General features: G+C 38.1%; 1 protein-coding gene across 1 annotated transcript in view; it reads right to left on the reverse strand.

Moving 5' to 3' along the window:
- Nucleotides 1-23,665, reverse strand: part of PLXDC2 (plexin domain containing 2) — a 448,391-nt gene that overhangs the window by 126,352 nt on the left and 298,374 nt on the right. The window contains 1 exon segment of the mRNA XM_019460620.2: nucleotides 6,593-6,715. Coding sequence (XP_019316165.1) covers nucleotides 6,593-6,715 — 123 coding nt within the window.

The following is a 23,665-nucleotide window of genomic DNA, read 5'->3' on the forward strand; positions in this document are numbered from 1 at the left end:
TTCTTTCTTTCTTTCTTTCTTTCTTTCTTTCTTTTTTTCTAAAAGAAAACAAATGAGGAGCTAAGGCTTTTGCTTAGTTCTAAGTATTGGATTTTTTGTTTGGTTAAAAAATAGTCCTGTTTCCATTCTGTGAAAAAATGTTTTACAGAAATGAAAAATGTTTTACAGAAAATGAAATTCACAGAACCAAAAGAGATAAGCTTATCTCCCAGGTCAGTAAACATGTGATTAAAAAGGAAAAAAGAAAAACCAAGATCGTACGACAGAGAGCTTGTGGGTTAGTGAAGACGCAGAAGTGCTAGGAGGGTGGTGTGCCCGGGAGTGTCCTGGTGTGTAAACCTCCGAACCTCTTCCCACATACCTTGCCCTGTGCACTTCATCCATCTGACTGCTCGTGAGTTAATTCCTGTACCTGATGATTGATGTAAAACAGAATACTGTCTTCACTGTGTTTTTGAGTTCAACTTACTGCTGAAAGCTTTTAACTATGATGGGGACATAGTAGGCTTCTGAATTTCCCTCCTCCCTTGGAACACACCTAATGTGTAGCTACACACAGAACAGTTTCCTGTGGGAGAAATCGAAAGCTGAATAACTGCTTTGATTTGGGCAACTGAGAAAATGCCCACATTGAAACTGCATGCATCTGGGTTCTGTGATCCTCTCCGGAGCCCAAAAGAGCCAGTGGGCACCTTCTCCACCTTCTCCCTTTTGCTCACTCTGACAACAAAACCAGGTCACCGACATCCTTCTGGAAAAGAGCTTGCACACATGTCAGGCACCCAGCTTTTGTGGCTGCAGCCTGAGAGCCAGGCTCCCAGATCACCTAGTTCTTACAGACAACTGGATTTGCACTGCAAGTCCCAAGGATGGTAGCAAACAAAGAAGCAACAGGTGTGCCCTTGGGTACTTGCCATGGCTATCCTCCCCCTCCCCCACCTAACCCAGGGCTTAGCAGAGAGAGCAGGCAAAAGTGCCCATCTCCTAGTCTTTCCCTGGAAGGGGTGTGACTACCTACTTTATAAGCTGTAGCATGACTGTCCACCTTCTACTTAGTTCATCTAGGTGCTGACTGTTATCCTCCCATGGCCAAAGAGAGCCAATTAGCACTCCCCCCACCATCTCCCTCCGGATAGCTACAACAATAAAACAAAGTTGCCAGTATCTATCTTGAGAGAAATGTTCCATATATCTAGTGTCCCCACTTTTACAGCTGTCATCCAGGTTTTAGGCACCCAAATCACCTTGCTCTGATAGCCAATGAGGCTTATATTTACAAGACGTAGAAGATGATGGCAAATAAACAGTTTCTAAATGGGTGAAGGAGCACTCCCTTATGACTATATATATATCTCAGCTTGGTGCAGAAAGACCAGGAAAAAATGCCTATCTCAGTTTCTCCCCAGAAGTAGTTTGCATACGTTCTTAGCTCCTGCCTGAGGGTCTGGCCACAGATAAACCCTGCATGTAGGTGTTGACTGTGATCCTGCCCTCTGAAACACTGATGGCTTCTGGGCACATTCTCGACTACTGGGAACCATCAAGAACAAAAACAGTATCAGGGACAATCATAGAGGTTTGAGAGACAACCAGGAGCTTGGGCGGGACTGACTGATGTGCTTTGTGTCCTGCATAAGCCACTTTGACAAGATTCAAGGAGTCTGCTATTTTATCTAATGTGCAGAAACTAACACGGCCAAGAAAAATGAAAAAAAAAAGTAGGGAAATATGTTCCAAACAAAAGAGCAAGATAAATTTCCCAAAACCAATCTTAATGAAACAGCAGTAAGTTAATTTACCCAAATGAATTCAAAGTAGCAGTCATAAAGATGCTCACTGAGGTTACAAAAGCAATACATGAACAAAGTGAGAATTTCAACAAAGTTATAGAAAACATTAAAAAGTACTCAACAGAAATCAAAGAGATAAAGAATACAATAACCAAAATGAAAATTTTAAAAGAGTGGTTCAACAACAGAGTAGGTCAAGTGGAAGAAAGGATTAATGCACTCGAAGACAGGGAATTGGAACTCATCCAGTTAGAGAAGCAAGAAGAAAAAAGAAGGAAAGAGTAAATATGGCTTAAGAAATGTATGGGACACAATCAAACAGACCCATGTTCATATTATAAGAATCCTAGAAGAACAAGAGAGAAAGAAAGGGAAAGAAAGCTTGTTCAAAAAAATAATGGCTGAAAACCTCTCTAATCTGGAGAAATAAACAGACATTCAGATCCAGGAAGACCCAAAACCAAAATAAGATGAATCAAAGGAGACTCCTAAATAGCCATTTTTCTAAAGATGATATACAAACGTCCAACAGGATATAAAAGGGTGCTTGACACCAGGCATGAGGGAAACACTAGTGAAAAGCACAATGAGATATCACCTCACACCTGTTGCGATCAAAAAGACAAGAGATAACAAATGCTGGAGATGGTGTGGAGAACAGGAAAACCATGTAGTCTGTTTGAAATGTAAACTGGCACAGCCACTATGGAAAACAGTATAAAGTTTCTTCAAGAAACTAAAATTAGAACTGTAGTATGATCTCGTATTCCCACTATAGGGGTACCTACCAGAGGAAACAAAATCCCTTTTCAAAGAGATATCTGTACTCTGTTTTTCACTGCAGCATTATTCATAATAGCCAAGTAAGGAAACAACTTAAGTGTTCATCTACAGATGAATGGATAAAGAACACGCACACACACACACACGCGCACACACACACACACACACACACACACACACACACACAGTGAGGAATATTATTCAGCCTTAAAAAGGAGTGAAATTGTGCCTTTGTAACAACATAAATGGATCATTATGCTAAGTGAAATTAAGCCAAAGAGAGAAAAAGAAAACCTACATAGTATCACTTACATGTGGAATTTAAAAACAAAACATAGTTGAACTCACAGAAATACATTTTAGAATACTGGTTGACAGTTGTTACTCGTTTAGAATATTGGTTGCCAGGAGTTAGGGGATGAAGAAAATAGCAAGAGGTTGGTAAAAATGTACAAACTTTCATATACACTGCAAATAAGGTCTAAGGATCTGATACATAACAAGGTGATTGTAGTTTCTAATACTGTATTGCATAACTGAAATTTTCTGAGAGTCAAACTTAACTGTTCTTACCAAAAAAAAAAAAAAAAAAAGGTAAATATGTGAGTTGATGGATGTGTTAATTAACTTCCCAGTGGGATTCCTGTTGCCATGTATACATATATCAAATATGTATATTCAATATAGCAATGTATTTTGTTTCTTTGAGGTAAACATTTAGAATCCCAAAAAAATTTTTTTGGATTTTATCTGGGTGCTTTTAAACATAGGGAACACCACCATGAATCCGTGTTCCAAGTGAAAACTCAAGTCTCTTCTTTTATCGGCATCTATGTATCTATACTACACTTTTTTAAATATTAGAAGGTATGAGGATAATAATAGGCAGGAAACTTCCATATGCATAGAAGTAAAGGGGTTTCTGATCAGGAAATGCCTGCTAACAGTACCATTTTTCCTTCATGCATGTTGGCAACTCTCAAACTCTAGTCTCCTTTTTATTTATTAATTTCTATTAGGCACTTAAATGGTACAGAGAAAACACCAAAATAGAGGGCAGAAGACCTATCCTCTGTCTTGCCTCTACAACTTTTTGCAAGGCCTTGGACACACCTGCGTGAACCTGTTTGTTCTCCTACAACATGGTGGGGGAGGGCAGAATAGTTCTTGCTTTCTAGGGATTTCTGCATTAAATACAAGGAAATACAGTTACCTCAAATTTTGTGCCAAAGAAAGATCCATATAAATGGAGTAATTAAATGTCTTTAATGCAAATTCTGATGAAGATATTTTTATTTATTCATTCATTCATTCATTCATTCACTCATTCATTCATTCAGAGAGCATGTGTGTGAGTTGGGGAGGGGCACAGGGAGAGTGAGAGAATCATAAGCAGGCTCCATGCTCAATGTGGAACCCGATGCAGAGCTTGATCCCATGACCCTGGTTTCATGACCTGAGGCTGAAATCAAGAGTCAGACGCTCAACCAACTGAGCCACCCAGGCACTCCAAGATATTCTTTCTTTCTTTTTTTTTTTTTTAAAGTATTTATTTATTTTTGGGAGAGCACAAGTGAGGGAGGGGCAGAGAGAGGGGGACAGAGGATCCAAAGCAGGCTCTGAGCTGATAGGCTGACAGTAGTGAGCCCGATGTAGGGCTCAAGCCCACGAACCCCGAGATCATGACGTGATCAGATGCTCAATTAACTGTCTGAGCAACCCAGGTGTGCCGAAGATATTCTTAATATATTGTCAGCAGGCTTTTTAAAATAACAATAAGTTATTTTAAAGTAAGTTTTTTATTTTAAGTAGAACCATTATAGCTCTCCCAACATTTATTAATTTGAATGGTTCTACATACATACCGAGTGGTTCATACACAACTGAAAGATTATTTAAGTGTAAATGTTATTAAATATAAAGCTAAATTATCTCTATTCTGTTTTGTCAAATAACCAATATTTTAAGTTTCCTCTTTTATTAAAAGTTACTGAGGGGTTCCTGGGTGGCTCAGTTGGTTAAGCGTCAGACTCTCTGTTTCAGCTCAGGTCATGATCTCAGGGTTTCCTGAGTACGAGCCCCACATCGGACTCTGTGCTGACACTGCAGAGCCTGCTTGGGATTCTCTCTGTCCTTCTCTCTCTCTCTGCCCTTCCCCTGTTCACACTGTCTCTCAAAATAAATAAATCAACTTAAACATTTTTTTAAAAAAGTTACTGAAATCTAAAACTTTATGATCTACAGGATGGTGGGAGTGGCTTTTGGAGATAAAATCTTCTATTTCTCCAAGTAGCCCCCAACTCACCTATTGTTATGGAGGGAGCAACTGGGTAAGTAAACCAGGGAGGCACTTTTCTTGGACAATTATGATGTGAAAGTATATACTGTCAAAAGAAAGCCTTGGGTTGAAGAATGGAATTTACATTTCTAAGGAGCTGAGTTAGCGTGGTCCATTTCCTAGCCCATGACTGTCAACCCTACACCATTTCTTTCACGATGGGCGCAAGATCTAGTGACGTTCTTCCTTAGCTTAAAGATGAAGGTGTTACTTATGTTCATATATCAGACCACATGAGTTGCTACACTGTCCTATGTGGTTATTGGAGAGACTTACTTATGTCATTATGCTTTATGATTTTGATGTTAATATTATGAAAAGTCGGTCATCAGAATTCTGTCCCCATGAGCAAATGTCTCTAACATCATCTAGTAAGTGACAGAGCTTAGAAAATCATCAACTTTCATCAAATCATTTCCTGTTTACTAAGGTGATTCTGGCTGGAAGGTCATAGAATAAGTTTCAGATAAGTGTCTGGTTATAGTTTTACCCCAAGTATCTTTACAATCTATTTGGACACCCTTGTCTTTAGCACCTCATATTTTTAAGGTAGGATAGCGTTTGATAGCTCTTAAAATAATAGGGGAGGTAATTATTATGGCTAACACTCAGAGTTACCTAATCTTGGAACATACCTTTGTGCTACTCAAATTGTTTGAAATGTGTTTCTCAGAGCATATAGCTAACTACATTTAGTTTCCTTCTTTGTTTGCTATTTTGATCTGTAAAATGGGTTCATCACACTGGTCAGAAGATTGCTTTTAGCAAAATGATCACATTTCCCCAAGGCCACTGTCACTATTAAGTCTATACTACCCACCAGTAAATTTCTTCCTTGGTCATTAAGAGTAGAAATAACTGTTCACACCAAATAGTTCCATAATTTTAAAAGATGAAATCATCATTTGGGCAGTACAGAAATTTCTATCTTCGATTTTTCAAAACAAACTTTTCCTTTCGTATTTTCTCTACTAAAGTCATGTAGCCTTCCAAAAGATAGAGACACAAAATCCATTTATCTGAAGGTCTTCATAACTCGAAATTCCTCACTTAGTTTTCAATAGCATTCAGTGATATAGTCAAGGTTTTCGCTATTTTATATGTCCCCAAATAATAAATAGTAAGGATAGATTGTCAGTATACCTGACAAACCCTGGTAGGCTCTATTTCCTATTTTAAAGTCAGGAGAACTTGATTTTCATAAGTGTATTTTAACTATCCGCTATGCATTTTTTAAAAGGTGTGTTCATCTCATGGTACATATCCTTCATAAGTTTTGGAAATTTAATATCCAAGTATTATGCCACTTGCCTCTATCTGAAGATAACCAATTATCCGTAGTTTTTTCAACAATAAGGACTTATTGCAAATAGCATTAAATGAATCTATTTGCTCTGTTCAGAAAGTCATTGACAGCAACTCATTTATTACAGTGCCTAAGAGAGGTGTTAATAAAGAGTTGTTGAACCAACAAATGAATGAATAAATAAGTGACATGTGACCAAACACTTCAATCTATGTATTAACAGTTACAGTATATTTGTCGACTCAAGGCATTTGCATCAAGCGATTTACAATCCAGCTTACCAGAAAAACTCCAGGGCATAAAATATTAATATGAATCTGATGATCGATGTCTGAAAGTACACATTCAATAAAGAACAGACTAACCAGTACATACCATTATCAAAATATCTGACTGTTGAATTTCTGGATACACTGGGATCGAAATTTGCCATTAAAGGTGCTATGTACTGTGTGGCTGTTAGCATTCGATGTACGACTTCTCCAGTGTATATGAAACCTGTGGTTGAAAAAAAAAATAGGAAATAAGTTAAGGAAAATCCCATATAAAATTTTAATTAAAGTACCTCCAACTCCGTTGCAGTCATATTTTGAAAATAAAATATCAAAGTGGCTAAAAAAAGGAATATAATGAATGTCTTCACGTCTGATCAACAACAGTCTGGATTAAGGAACAAAGTCTCAGATGATTTTGTAGTACCTTGCAGACTGGTAAATCAGAAATCTAGAATATGTACAGTTTTAATTGTGGGAAAGTGACTGTGGACTGTAGGAGAGATCATGAGGCTAAAAAGGTAATACAGTATGGTGTGCAATTCAAATATTCAATCTGCCATTATTAATCCCTTGTTATTTTAACACTAGCTGAACATGCAAGTCCTTTTTACAAATGAATGCATTTTCATGATGTTTAGTTGCATTTTCACAAAGTTTAATTGCATTTCTTCAACTATAATCTCAGTTCAGGACCTTTTAGAAGCCACACATGGATATCTTCAACACTAAAATGCAGAAAACATTCTAAACCTTTTTGTCAAAATTGAAAGAATGTTAAACACCCATAGAAAAACTTGTACATTGCTCAGTTATTAAAATACTAGCACTCTATCGAGAAGAAAAGCAGTATATGTTACAGATAAAAGGGTAAAACACTGATAATGCACAAATGACTCTCTTTAGAAAGTTATCAATGGCAGCCTATTCTAGTGGTTGGATAATGAGAGAGAATTAACTACAAAGAAATTCATATTGAATTAACTTTCAATAGGTCTTATGTTATAACTCTGCCCACTTCTAATTATTCACATTGGCTTTATTTACTTTGTGTATTATCCATGACACATTGTTAATCCAATACTGGCTTCTTGCCTCCAAGGTCTTTTGCTTCCTGAAAAGACGGTCAGCTCAGTGAATGATAACTAATTTTAATATTAAGCTAAGAAATGCACAATTAAGAACATATATGTAAAAAGGCACACACACACACAAAGTAAAACCCAAAGCAAATTATTTGTGATAACGCAATTGTAATGTTTAGGCGATCACAACTAGACCTGAGACTACTATAGATCATTTTCTATTTTCATAAGAATTAATGAAATAAAACAAGCAAGAGTTTAAAAAACACACAAAATTGTGTAGATTTAAACCTCTAAAAAAGTGTTAAAGTTTTTGTTACTTCACTTCATGGTCTAAATAAAGCTTTCATTGGCATATTGTGGTCATTATTGTTTCAAATTCTCAGTTATGGTTTCTAGATAAGTTATTGGAAATTTAAACCTGCAGTTATTTACTTGGAAATTAATTTCTTTTAGCAATGTCTTATTCCTTTGACTTCCTTTTCATTTTTCATTAAGAGTATAATTAAATTTTAGCTATTCACTTTAAAAAATGTATTTCTAACTATTAAAATCTTTACCATGTATTTTAATCATTGATTACTTCTTGTTTTCAAATGCCAAGTAATATGCTTCAAAATAAATTTCATTTGTCTTGAGCAGAATTTTGTACAATTGCAATTTCACATATCTCAAGTTTACTAAATGATATTAAGATACAGTGACACAGTCATCACTTTAATTTTATTTCCCTGTAAAATTTGAGTCATCATCAATGTTCAAAGTGAATATCACATTATGAAAATTATAAAGATGAAGAGTAACTATTTTTCAGGATCTATGATGTATTTGTTTATATTTTCACCATTTAGGTAGACACAAAAATCCTATATGAGTATGATCTTTCTTTTTTTTTTAATGTTTATTTACTTATTTTGAGAAGAGACAAACCACAAGCTGGGAAGGGGCAGAGTGACAGGGAGAGAGAGAATCCCAAGCAGGCTCCATGCTGTCAGCACAGAGACCAACGCAGAGCTTGATCTCACAAACTGTATAAACCGTCAGATCATGAGGTCATGTCCTGAGCTGAAATCAAGAGTTGGATGCTTAACTGACTGAGCCAACCAGGCACCCCTGCAGGTATGATCTTTCAAGGAAAGAATTAAATTATACTCTGAGAATGTTCTGTAAGGGACAGTGGCTCTGAATAGTTATTTCTCTATTCTACATTCTCCATGTGCTAATGGAAGAAACTTTGCGTGATTTAAAGAATAAAGAGGGCAGTAATCAAGGCAATATGATAATTGTGACTCAATACTAAATTAATTTTCAAAAACAAGTGTAAGAAAAGCAGCAGCAAGTTCCCAGGAAAACAGAGTTGCAAAATGCAGGACCATAAATGATTTCAGATGCCTAATTCTTACTGTTAATGCTTAAAAGATACATATATGTATATTTTTATCTCTGGATGTTTCCACATAGATTTGGCAGAAAAAAAAATCATTCCCCATTCTCCATAACCCAGTTTTCAAATCATACAAATCCTTAACGGCTCCTTGCCTTCACCAGGAAAAAGTTTTCTGGAACTACAATTTCCCAAATTGCAGAGGCGAAGTCTCATCTTGTTCCCACAGAAATAAGTAAAAATATGGAAGAATCTGTTAATGAATAAAAACTATCATTATGATTCTTGTTCTTCTATCTCTGTAACATTAAAATAAGTTATTTTTGCTCTGAGTATACTACAGTGCTGCAAATACAATTAACAAGCAACAGCTACTCTAACTGCGAACACATCCACCACTGCTCTTAATCTATTTCCACCATTACCACTGCCACCACCAAGAGTGATGTGTAAAAGAAGTCAAGGGTGCAAAAAACCCCACTTACTCCGCAGCGTAAGTTTCATTTTGCGAATTCTGAGAATACATGCTTGTTTCCCTTAACCATGTTGCAAGGCGGTTCCTAGTTCTTGGTGACCATGGAGTGAAATGGTTAACTGTAGTGATGGGTTCTACTGACTTTTCAATACATTTCTAAATTTTGAAAATGTCCTTTCAGCAGTGGCTAGTACCTGAGGGAGGGAAAAACCTTACTGGCCTACGGATAGTAGGGAAATCTGGTTAGGTGTTGAATGAGAACCAGTTATGCAAATTAGAGAGTGCTTTCATGGAAGAAAACGTCTCCAAAGCTTCAAAGGCACTTAGAGCTGCCAACATCCCATTTAAACATTTACCTCTTTTCTTTAGCTTTTTGAGGCATGCTCTATTGTAGAGAAAATATATACAGTAAAACCTTGGATTGCAAGTAACCTGTTCTGTGAGTGTTCCACAAGACGAACAAACATTTCTAATAAATTTTAACTTGATAAACGAGTGATGTCTTGCAATACGAGGTACGTGATGCCAAACGTCACAAACGTGATGCCAAATGATCACAACTGAGCTAATGGTTCTTCTCTCTCTCTCTCTCTCTCTCTCTGCAGGATTGTGGGTGATCATCCCCCATGCTCTGATGCTCAGTCTCAGGTCTTGGTGTCTGGTAGAAATCAGTGATTTTTCAGAATGTTGGAAGGTGTCCAAAACTGGCACTTGTCTGTTTTTTTTTTTGTCACTTCAAAGTTCCTATGGACAGTCCTTTGCTTTTCATACAAGAGGAAGCTTAGGAATGCTTTGCTTCATTCTAGGTCAGGCTGCCTGCAGATATAGACCCTTTCCTCTGCTGCCTTATTTCCAGTTACATTAAATATAGTATATGACAAGTTTATTAATACTGTACTGTAGTCAACATCCGTGCGAGCATATACAATGGCCGCCATGAAGAAAAAGATTCCATTGAGCCAATAGATAGCAGTGATTCCATGAGTGATAGTGGAAGTCGTCCTCTACAATGACTGTCTTCTCTCGTGTCCCTCACACAAGCCATTAAGGTTTTAAGTGCAGGTCAATTTGTTTATTTTTCTTTATATTTTGTATTTTATTTATTATTTTGTATTTATTACAGTATTGTAATAATTTTCTTATGAATATTTTTGGGTTGTGGAACAAATCACCTGTGTTTCCATTATTTCTTATGGGGAAATTCGCTTTGATATACCAAGTGCGTGGGATGACCAGCACGTTTCCGGAATGAATTATGTTCCCAAACCAAGGTTTTACTGTATTTCGTTTTTCTGGTTGTTTACATTATGGAGTAGTTTAAGCAAAATATTTGTATTATTTTTTTTCAAAACAGTTGGTAGCCATATGAAGGGCTAATCATAAAATATCTCCTTAGATCACTACATGCTTCTTATTTAAAAGGAGTTTGAGGGAGAAACAACCTGTTTTCTTGGTGAAAATTCTAACACCTATACTTTGGAGCACAGTTGTAGTCACCTCGGATCCTGTTTCAGCCTCTGTTCTTTTAATTGACAAATTTTATGGATAGATTTATATTGGATTCCTCTATTGCAATCCACCAAATGAGCCTTAAGTCGGTAGGTGGATGATATGATTACAGAATTTAGTTAATGGTACAAGCAAATTACATCCTCGTGGTGTGACTGTTACTTGACATCTTAGTGGCTCAGTTCACTAATCGGTTAAACGGGGGAGTAATCATTGGGCTGTTGTCGTGGTTGAATGAGTTGATGCATAAAAAACACAGTCAGTGTTTAAAATAAAAATGTGCAGACAACAAGCAATCCATTAAATTCCTTCCAATTTTTACCTCTTGAAGTCTTTTGTGTCTAATATATACTAGTTGATTGGACTTACACTGGGATGTTTATATGATTTTGAAATTGTGCTTCAGACCCAAATGGTATGATATGTGTTTCTCTGCACTCTTCTAGTTTGGGTCAAGGTATACTGTGGACTCTAACTACAGGGCAACAGATAATTAAAAGCCTGAATGTCCAAAGTTCTACAGTCGAGATATCTTGTCTTACATTCTGATGGAGCAAGCACCTTGTAAAAACCTTAACATCTTATTGGTTGCAAACGGTTATTTCATTTAATTGGAAGTGTCATAGTAATAAAGGCTATGTGAAACATTCTATGAAACTTTAATGTGTAAAGGTCTACATAAAGTATTTTATTTCATCATCTTTCAGTTGGTATTTTTGACCCCAGAGGAAAGGCTGGAGCTAATGTGTGTGCCTGCAGGGCATTGAGCACTGATAGTTAAATGCTGCCTTTAGAGTACAAAGGCACCATTGTCACCTTTATGATGTACGAACTTGTCTACACGCTAATCAAAGAGATCCGAAATTCATGGTCTTTGTTCCATGAGGATTTAGAGAACAGATTCCCCATTCGGACTCCTCACTAGCTTTACATGTGATCTGGTCCCTTTCTATTCACGAAAGCCTGAGTTATTTCACTGGGTAGTGTTTGTGGTTAATTGTTCTGTCAGTCACTCGATATTTGTCATCGACAAGCTTGCTTGAAGGGAACAAGTGAAGTCTGGGCATAATTCAACGTACATTGTTCAAAAATGCCATTTGATGAATCACAATGCATTCTCACTATGCTGTAAACTACACCCGTTTCAGACAAATACTTGTTTGTAGTTAAGTCAGTCTTTTAAACAAAACCATATGAGGCAGCAACTGCTAATTCGAAAATTAAGTTGTGGTAAGTTATCTGGTAATGGAACTGTCTGCCAGCTGCAACCGTACAATGATAGGTTTCACGTAACGGGCTTCCTCTGGACAAAATTGTTGCGAGTAGACCTCACAGTTCACTGTGAGGATACTGGTTTGTACATGCAACCTAGATGTTTAAGCAAAAAGAAAAAGAAAAAAAAAATATTTCTGAGTTTCATGTGAGCTTGCCAACTAGTGGCTCCTTGGAAGAAACCTACAATATTGTCACTCACCAAATATTTTCCCTTTACACTTCCAACCAGCTGTTAAGGTAAAATATATCAAGTGCATTTTCTATAAATAAAAAAACATATATGTTAAAATATATCACATCTCCTAGACTCCTTTATTCCACTGGCCCGAGGCACCATGGGGGATTACAAATCATAGCAAAGCCATTCCTTGGGGGAAAAAAGGCAACAAGTGACAACTTGGTTATTGGCTACGAATTACGTTCATGAAATTACCGATATAAAAATGTATGTTGACTACATAAAGTGCTTCTCTCCAACTCTAGAAGGAAAGAGCAGGAGCCAGAATTGTGTGGATGTGGAGAGAAAGAGAGACAGAAGTCTGCAACTCTTTCATTTTCATTTTGAACCGGTGACAAAATTGTAGCCTGTAGTTCTTGCCTTCTCCAGCTTGTTTCTCAAATAAATCCATGTGACTTATTCTTAACTCATGTTAATTGCCAGTGGCCCCTGTCAACAGCACCCTTCTTCCCTCTGCTCCAAATGTTTCTCATTATGTAGGATTTGCAGAGATGGGTCCATTCACACGGCAGATAATGAATGGCACCCCCCTGGAGTTGTGTGGTGCATGGCTTCTCATGGAAGCACTGACTGCTCTTGTTTGCTTCAGAAACAAGTTCGTCTCCTCTATTCAGATTGATCCAGGTAACATTTCAAAAGTCTTATTCCTACATGGGGAGGAATGGGAGGGTTGCATTGAATTATTTATGCCTCCCCCTGCCCCTACCCTGACTGGGGATTCAGAGATCCTGCGTCAAATGCTGGACACACATGTAGCAGAGTTTTAGCTGGGAGTTAGACCCCAGTACCTGAGGTCTGTTTAATTTGGGGTTGGTTATGCTGCTCTATGTTTGCAAAGCCTCTATCTTGATTCCCACCTAATCTCTTGGACCCTGCTCCCTGTGGGTAGTCTTTCTAGAAAACAACTACTTGGCTTCTTGACCTGTGAATATCAGTTGCCCCTAGAATTTCTGCCCATTTATTGGGACTAAGTAACCCCTTTGGGAAACTACCTAGAACAGCTCAAAGTTACCAGCTGGCCTTCCATCCAGGCTGTCTTGCTCTAGAGAGGGGAGCACATGACCTGCTGTGGCTTTTATTTTATCCCCAGGGTTCCCCCTTACCCTGAAGAACAATAAAAACTATCCCATCCTTTTCAAAGGACTTAACATCCATTTTTTAAATGACCAGAAAGAGCCCTGGAAGCAAGATGGCCAAATGTAAAGGGAGGCCATATTCAGATAGGGAACTTTTTTCCTGTCTCATCAGACCTTCTTGTATTTATTGAATCATCTGTAGTACTGCATATCTTACTTTCAAAATCAGGTAAATTTGAAGTGAAAATATTAGGTAGCAGGAGAATAAATCCTTTGAATTCTTGCCCTGAATAGTGGTCTATGCAAGCCTATAGTTTACAAAACAAGTTTTAGTCCATATTTTTGAAGTTATAACTATGCTTTCCCACATCCATTCTTCCCCAAATGATTTTGTTTCCCTTCATTGTTTAGACATTCATAGGAGATACAGAGATTTCATCCCTAAGTTTTACCACAATCCTTCCAAGTCGGGTCATGAAAGGTCTTGAATGTACTGACCGTGTTTTCATTGTCCTTCCCTTTTTTAGTGCAAGAGAAATACCGTTCATCTAGACCAGATAGAAGCTATAAAAGGGAGTAGAAGAGCTTTGCTTTCTCAAAAACCGCCATCTGCCATGCACAACTAGTTCCAAATCAAGGGTTTGCTCTTTCCTTTTTTTCTAGTGTAAGTAAAGTATCCCAGTTGTTGCCTCAGATGGTCTTGGTTTTATGCCTTAGCATTTAACTTCTAGATCATGTCATATATATAGTGTCATATATGCAATGTTTAGATAGACAGTATGTAAATAGTTTGGGTATATATGTGTGCATATATGTGTGTGTGTATATACATATGTATATACATATATATATGCATATATAATACACACACAATGTGTGTGTGCGTGTGTGTGTGTGCATTTCTCACCATGAGGAGTTCAAGTGGACTGCACAGGCCTAGGTTTGAATTCATCTTGTACAAGAGGTATGATGTCCTGTCTTCACTCTCATTGAGTTGCAATTTCCTCTGGAAAATTAGGTTAAAATTAACCCCTTCTAAACAGCACTACTGTGTGCATTGGTCAGGAAGAAATGCTACAGAAATGTAGCTGCAGTCCAAATTCAACATACATTTGGAGCATCTGTATTGCCCTGTGACATCCTTTTACAATCAGGGTTCTGGGGAGACTCGCTCTGCAGCTACACTGATTCCTCTCCTTGTCCGCTCTTGATCTCTGCAGCCCTATGGTCAGATTCCAACTGTGATACTTCTGACCTCCTTGAGACATGAGCCCTTTCACAGTCACAGAATTGTGACCACAACTACATTTTCTCTGAAGTTTTAGTAGTCTTGTCCCTTGAGAAGATGAATTATCAGTGAGAGGGACAAAACAGCTTGTTAATAAAAGAGCACTGACCCAATTGTACATTCATGTGACAATTTGCACTTGGTAGTTTCAATATGCCCTACAATTTGAACACTCAAAACATTAGATGCCAAAAGAAAACCTCAGTGTATTTGAGAAAAGAAAGGAAAATATGTATTTGGCTTTGTTTATAATGTATACAGGCGTGTGTATGGTGTGTGTATATACACATATACAAATACACACATACACAAACATGTTATATATTTACTTTTTATATATTTTATAATTATATATTTTCTTCTATTTAATTATGGTATATATTCATATTATGTTAATAATATGTTAACATATTCACATTATGTTATGCATATAATGTTAATGAGAACTAAGTGGAACTCATCACTACAGTTAAGCATTTTACTTCTTGGTTGCTAAGAACTCATGTGAAATATTGATAAGAAGTGGCTTTCAACATGGTTAAGGAAAACAAGCAAGTATTGTCTGAATGAGAAAAATGAAACTCATGTTGTAGAGCAGTGGAGTTTTTGTATCCTTGGGTTATTCTTATATTATTCTCTTTTGAGGAAGAGCAAATCTTACAGTATATGGATTTGTAAATCAATAAAAAATGCATATTGAATATCTTAAATCTGAAGCATCATAAAATCCTTACTCCCAGTTAACAATCCAGTTAGTTTGCTTCCTCTGAAAGCATTTTAGACATATTTTTACTCGTTTATCTGACCATGATGCACCCAACCCATCAATATCTTGGCTAATGCCACCTAGATTGAGCTTTTCAAAGAGGCATTTATTTTCAAAAATAGGTTGTATTCTTCTATGAAATTTATCAGCTCCAATTTAGGAAAGACTGTAGTCACTGAGAGCACTGAGAGATTGAAAACAGCCCTAAGAGTTTCTCCCATCCATGCCTTATGTTTCTTTCACGACTCTTACCTTCACACCAAATGAATAAACAAACAAACAAACAAATTAAGTTTATTCAGTCATCTCCTCCTAGTGTTGACTCAGGGAAGAGTTTGTTAGGATATATATTCTTCCAGGGGCACCTGGGTGGCTCAGTCAGTTGAGTGGCTGACTTTGGCTCAGGTCATGATCTCACTGCTCGCAAGTTCAAGCCCTTCGTAGGGCTCTGTGCTGAAAGCTCAGAGGGAGTCTGGAGCCTGCTTCAGAATCTGTCTCTGTCTCTTTGCCCCTCCCCTGCTCGTGCTCTGTCTCTCTCCCTTTCTCTCTCTATCTCTCTCTCCAATATAAAATAAAAACATAAAAAAAAGAATATCTATTCTTCCAGCACGGCTACCTTACAGAATTCGTTATATGGTTGCATTCGTTATATGGTCCCTGAGGCCGAAAAGAGTAGGATGTGGTTAGTACCACCATTTACCTCACAAATTAGATCCTAATTCAAATGTAGGACATTCTACTTCCTATAATCCTATTTGAAAAAAAATTTGACCAAATACTAAAAAAGCATTTTCCTTGACCTTGAGTCTTTGCAAGCAATATTTAGATTTAAAAATTTCTGAGTACATATTCAAACATTCATACACATTCATATATGGATATTTTGTGGCATTTGACTAATTGCTACTTGCTTTTATATATATATATATATATATATATATATGACTATGTATATTAATGGCTTTAAAAATAAATGTTAAATGATAAAATTCATAACATATGCAGAGAATATATGCTTATGCATACATGAATAAGTAATAAACACCCATGTATCAGTTTATCTACCATCCAGACTAAAAGATATAGAATAAAACATAAATATGACTTTTAAAATTTACTGCTACCACTTTCATACATTTTTTAATTTATCACTTCCTTCCTTTATGTTTTTACACTTTTTACTTTAAAAAAATTATTTATTTATTTTTTTTGAGAGAGATAGAGAGAGGAAGAAGGAGAGGGGTAGTGGGAGAGGGAGAGAGAAAATCCTAAGCAGGTTCCGTGCCCAGCACAGAGCCCAACTTGAGGCTGCTTTGGATTCTGTGTCTTTGGATTCTGTGTCTCTTCTCTCTCTCCTCCTCTACTTGGGCTCTGTCTCTCTCTTTCTCAAAAATAAACATTAAAAAATAAAAGAATGTGTGACTATCCTTAGTCTTTCACTCTGTCATACTTCTGAATTAGTTTATCAAGATACACACACACACACACACACACACACACACACACATAAAATAACTGTGTTGTTTTTTGACTGAAATTGCACTGAAATTTTAAGTAAGTTTAGCAGGAATTCACTCCTTTTGATTTTGGGTCTTCCAACCCATAAACATAGTATATAGATTTATTTAGCATTCTAGATATCTTAAGCTGTTTTTAATTAATTTTCTCAAAAATGTCTTGTACATCATTTCTAGGTTTATTCCAATTTACTTATTAGTCTTTTTTGAAGATATTATTATTATTGAAAACTTTAGTTTCAATCATATTTTCTAACAGTTTGTGGTGGCATTCAGAAAACTGCCTTTGTATATTGATTTTAGATTCAGAAATCTTACTCAGCTCCAGAACTAATTCTAATAATCTGTACATTTTGGGGGGCTTTAATTTATTGATGATCACTTCATTAGAAAATAATGAGAATATTTTTTCTTTCTAATCATTATGCCTTTTATTTCTTTTTCACTAGCTACATTTTGTATATTGGTTTAATGCAGAAAAAAATTAGGCTTATTGAAAATAGATATCTAAATGGTAAGTGGAAATCTACAGAACATGAAAGAAATATAATTCAGGATCTAACTAAAACAACTATCACAAAGATATTTTACAAGCCTGAAAAAATATTTTGTGAAACATTTAGATGAAATCACAATTCTGGTTATTTTTCCTTTCTTTTTCTTCTTATTTCTAAAGAATTCTCTCCACCTTAGAGACAAGATAGATAAACATCTCGCAAGCCATCGACCTGTAGATACCTGAACCCCTTACTTCTCTTGATATCTCATTTAGAGATGCCATTTTTTTCCATTTCTTTCTCAACACGTCCACTTCAACTAAACCTTAACATCTGATTATACAACCAAAGTAAAGCAGTAGGAAATGATATTCACAAAAGAGCCTCATTTAACTTCTCAATACAGTGCCTTCGACCAGAACAACATGCACTGGGAAGAGGTAGAAATGGCAAACAAAGGACAGGAAATAGAACCACAGTCCTGGGACAACCCCAGAAAGGGAAGGAATCATGCAAACCCACCCTTAGGTTAACTGGTATGACCAGTGAAAAACGACCTTCCAAGTGCAGGTACAACATTTTATTGCCTCCCAGGGAAAATAAAAGAGATGCTTAGATATGCTCCCCCCAACACCATATTTATACCTGACAAAAAGGCTCGGGGGGCAAAACTATCATATCCTAGGTTAAAAAGAGGCACTCCTCAAAGGACACTGTGGGAAAGCATGGAAGCTATACTGTAATTGATAACTTGGTTTTCTCATATTTTTGTCTTTGTGTTGGAGCAGCACGAGCCCGTATCTCGAATGCACTTTTGTGTAACTGCTTCAGACTAATCAGAACTGAAGGGATAAATTTTTTTTTTTTATTTCAGTTTATATGTGCTAAGGCACAGAATCAAAAGGTCCACCGTGCTGGGAGGAATTCTTTCCCTGGACATTCATTTGAAGTTCCTGTTCAGTGTGTGAATGGAGCAGCGAGGGGGGCGGGGCGCAGGTAGCATTTGGCCTCAATGACATAACTGGCCACAAAAGCTCATCTCGTTCGTGTGCCCAAAGCTCAATGAAGCCGAGGCAAGCCTGTATTCGATCAGACACCAGTGCTAACGGAACGCCTCTCTAAGATTTTTAGAATAAAAATTAAGAACATTTTAACCTTTGCACGAATTTGGGATACAGGAGACGTGGGGAGATACAACATTTATGAGCATTCGTCGTTCAGGCTTCCACATTTTCTTCTTCATACAATGCCACTGTCAGAAACCCGATGTAGCTATACAGTGGCAATTAGCTCTCTCCCTCATATTTAAATCTTCACTCAGGAGAAATCTGATGAGTTATTATGTGCTACAGTGAGAATGGGATATAATCTTTACCACGTTACCCACTCTCAGGAGTATTTACACGTTATTAAGAAAGATGACCATTCTTAAGCTAAAGAAATGGTTATCTCCTATTGCCACCCACAGGGGCTGAACTATGTGAACGAGTGTCCCCTCACGGCTGACCTTAAATAGAAGGTGAGCACAGGCCCCCCCACCAACCCCATGCCATCCTGCAAAAGGTGGGGGCTAAAATCATGCGAACGTGGGTCACCACAGCCCCTCAGGTGGCTGTCACCATCCTCTGTAGGCTCTGCAACTGTGGAGGTTTTTAAAGACTAGTTACTACAAGGCGGTCACACTGCAAGAGTGAGTCGCAGGCATTGGAGTGTGACACTGGCCCCTCTGGTGTGTGGCCATTCAGCTCCTGTCCGATGACTTTACCAAAAAAGTGTTTTTAAAAAAAAAATCCCAATTTCATTAAATACAGCCCTTCCAGAGACACTTCTACTGGAGGCAAAAGAGGGGCAAAAACCGTTTGCATTGTGGATTTGTTGTGTCTCCTTATGAGATAGGCTTTTAAGCACAGGTGGGTCAAGTTATTCTTCTTCGTATCTGCTGTTCAGCTTGGCCGGGCAGAGCATCTGCCTCAGACGTAACAAACTGGGTTTCAACAATGACAATGGTCCCAATGCCACAGCTCAGTATACGGAGCCCTCCCCGGTCTGGCCGCTGCCCGGTTCTCCTCCTGTTCTCCACACGGACCCAATGCTTCAGCCACTCCCAGCTCCCCGCGGGTGCCCTGCGTCGTGCTCACGTTTCACAAGCTGCAGTCTTCTGCCCGAAATACGCTCTCCTCCTTCTGTGCCCTGAAAAATTCTATTCATTTTTCAAGCTTCAGTTTATTTTATTTTTTTAAAATTTTTTTTTCAACGTTTTTTATTTATTTTTGGGACAGAGAGAGACAGAGCGTGAACGGGGGAGGGGCAGAGAGAGAGGGAGACACAGAATCGGAAGCAGGCTCCAGGCTCCGAGCCATCAGCCCAGAGCCTGACGGGGGGCTCGAACTCACAGACCGCGAGATCGTGACCTGGCTGAAGTCGGACGCTTAACCGACTGCGCCACCCAGGCACCCCTCAAGCTTCAGTTTAAACGTCCCCTCTTGTGAGAAGCTGTCTTTTATCCTCTCCAACCCCAGAAGATCTGATTACACCCTTTGGTGTTCCATCCCTGCGCGCATCCCCACTTCTATTATAGGTCTCAGCCTCACTGGTTTACAATTGTTGATTTTCACATCCACCCCCTGGTCTGTTCCCCTGTCTTATCATCTGTTGCAAACCCTGGAGGACAGGGGCAAGAGCTTTTTCGTATTTGTATCTCAACACAGTGTCTGGCGGTCACTCACGTATTCATCCAACTTGCTAGCAATTATGGAGCGCTGAGTATGTTTGAGTGATTACACCAGGCAGCGAGAGCAGGGAGAGGGCCTCCCCTGACCTCATAGAGGATGGTGTGTGGGGAGGCTGGAGAGAGGCAGCCAGGGGACAGCAATAGCCCACGGGAGGCCACGCCAGCCACGGGATAGGTCTGGGGACTAAAAGTAATGGAAGCACGGTGAAGGGCTGAAGCAGAGGCTTAACATGACAAGATTTACTCTACTGAAAGATTCTGATAAACACCACATTCAGGAGAGTGCTTATGTCCAGGGAAGAAAAGTGGGGAACACGTGGAGAAAGGTAAAATTTAATTGTGTTTGTTTTATACCCCCCCCCCTTCAAACTGGCTATTGGGTACACAAAGTTTTCTATATTATTATTATTATTTTTTTTTTGGTACAGCTGCAATATTTTAAAAAAAGTGTAAAGCTTATTCAGGCAGAGTATAGACAAGGAGTACAGAAGACATACTTAAAATAGGGTGAGAGTTCACTGCCTCTTTCAATAATTTGTGGAAAGATGAAACGGGCGTCCACTAGGAATGAGGTGGCCAGAAGTAGATACATCGAAGGTTTTTCAGAAGTCAGTTACTGTGCAGATGTTTTATTGCATGCATGAGGAGAGTGCCGAGGAGGGAGTCAAATGAAAGATGATGGTGCCATGTACCAAGATGGGGAGAATGGTGGAGAGGAAAAGCTAAATCCAGGCTTAACAGCTAGTTTTGGAATACAAGTGTGCAAGCGACCCAATCCCATTCCTGTTGCTCAAGTGCAGCGGGGAGCATCCCAACAAAAGAATCACATGGCTGTTTCCCGTCACTGACTTCATTCCCCTGTTGAGTCCGTTGTTTCTGAGTTAAGCCCTTGTGCACCGAAGCGGGAACCTTGGGGATCTGCCATAATCAGATTCCTCTGAAGGATACACACCATTTCGAGGCTTGCAAACGGAGGGATTACCTGCCAATTTAACCATGAAACTGGATTTGTAGCTCTGCCCCAGATAAGGTGAGGATGCACAGACACACATAGATCAACTACTCTTCAGGGAACTAGAAAAATCGCGTCCAGGGTCACTTATTCCACGCTGTCTTGTCATCTTCTGAGGTCTAAAGAAAACCTTAAGTAGAGGCCAGTGTATATGACAAAGGCATTAGTTTCCTGCTGACGACGTATTCGTCCACGGCATTAGTATTTCACAAGTGGTATATAAAGAGACACAGCAAATACATTCCATGTTAAGGATTTTCTTTCCAACTTCCACGCAGACCTCTCTTTGGAATAATCTAAGGCAGCATAAGTATTGACATAATGTTAGATAAATACAAGGCAATGAAATCTGTATACTTAAAAATCTATGAAACAGAACTATATAAATGTTACACTCTGACAGAAGTCTTGTTCTGAGGGTTTCCAACCTAATACAGATGACCAAACACGAGAGCCAAAAAAGCTGAAAAGGTCACTAAAGATCCCCATGGGAGATTCTCCCACTGAGTTGGGAGGTAATGGAGAGAAAAACATGGAGTCAAATGCAGGGGAAGATTTCTTTTTCAGGAAAAGAGTAATAGAGACTATTCAATGAGCAGCGGAGCTATTCAAAATCCAAAGTCAGCATAGGGGACTAGTGAAAACTAAAACAGAATTTGAACTTCCTTTATTTTCATAAGTGAACCTTTTAAGTTCATACCTCCATACTGTTCAGGCACTGAAAGACTCAGTGGAGACTGTCAAATAAAATTCTAGTGATAATCAGAAGGTTGTGATAGAGAATTAGAAAACATGTAAAGGTGTATGCTAGGATCTGTGAACTTTCTAGATATCAAATTCTTGTCAGATTATTTGCCACCTGGGAAAATTCACTTTGTTATGAGAAAGGGTAAGCATGGATTGGCACTCTGGGATCTCACGGAAAATTTACAAAGACAGTTGGTTGTTCATTCCGTTTTTAAAAAAATTGTGGTGAGAATGCCTAACATGAGATCTGCCCCCTTAAAGTTTTAAGTGCACAATACAGTAGTGTTAACTAGAAGCGTAACATTGTGCAGTGGATCTCTAGAGCTTATTCAACTTTGCATAACTGAAACTTTTCTAACCAGTGGACACTTCTAACCCCCTCATCTAGCTCCTGGCAACCACCATTCTACTTCCTGCCTCCATGAGTTTGACTATTTTGGATACCTAATATAGGAGGAATCATGCAATATTTGTCCTTCTGTGACTAGCTTATTTGACCTAGCACAAAGTCCTCGAGGTTCATCAATGTTGTTGCATATGTTGCGTTTCCTTTTGTAGGCTATTCGTCCATCCTATGTGTGGATCACTTTCTCTTTATCCGCTCATCTGTTGACGAACATTTAAGTTGTTTCTACACCTTGGCTGTTGTGAACAATTCTGCAATGAACATGGGGATGCAAATGCCTCTTTGGGATTCTAATTTCACTTCTTTTGGATACTCAGAAGGGAGATTGTTGGATCATATGGTACTTCTATTTTTAATTTTTTGAGGAACTCCATCCTGTTTTCTATAGCAGCTGTCCATTTCACATTCTCACCAACAGTATGCAAGGGTTCCAGTGTTACTACATTCTAACACTTGTTATCTTTTTTTTTTAATAGTAGGCATCCTAACAGGTATGAGGTGATATGTCTTTATGGTTTTGGTTTGTATTTTTCTGATGATTAGTGCTGTTGAACATCTTTTTGTGTACCTGTTGGCCATCTGTATGTCTTCTTTCAAGAAATGCCAATGAAGACCTTCACCCATATTTTACATTGAGCTATTACTCTGCTACTGAGTTGTGGGAATTCCTTATATATTTTGGATATTAACCGCTTATCAGGTATAGAACTTGTAAATATTGTCTCCCATTCTGTAGGTTGTCTTTTCATATCACTGGTGGTTTCAATTGCACAGAAGCTTTTTAGTCTGATGTGCAGTTGACCCTTGAACAGCAGTGTGGGGGTTGAGGGGCACCTAACCCCTGTCCAGTTGAGAATCCATGTATAAATTTTGACTCCCCAAGAGATTAACTTCTAATAGGCAACCGTTGACTAGAAGCCTTACCAATAACATAAATAATTAATACATATTTTGTATGTTATGTATATATTATATACTGTATTCTTATAATAAAATTAGCCAAAGAAAATGTTAATAATATCATAAGATAAAATACACTTACAGTACCATACTGTAAAGAATCTGTGTATAAACGGCCCCACACAGTTCAAGTTCAAACTCATGTTGTTCAGAGTCAACTGTAGTCCCAATTGTTTATTTTGCTCTGTGCCTTTGCTTTTGGTGTCAAAT

Source organism: Panthera pardus, unplaced genomic scaffold (assembly GCF_024362965.1).
Source record: "Panthera pardus isolate Hobbes unplaced genomic scaffold, ASM2436296v1 HiC_scaffold_6, whole genome shotgun sequence".
In the NCBI taxonomy this organism is placed as follows: Eukaryota; Metazoa; Chordata; class Mammalia; order Carnivora; family Felidae; genus Panthera; species Panthera pardus.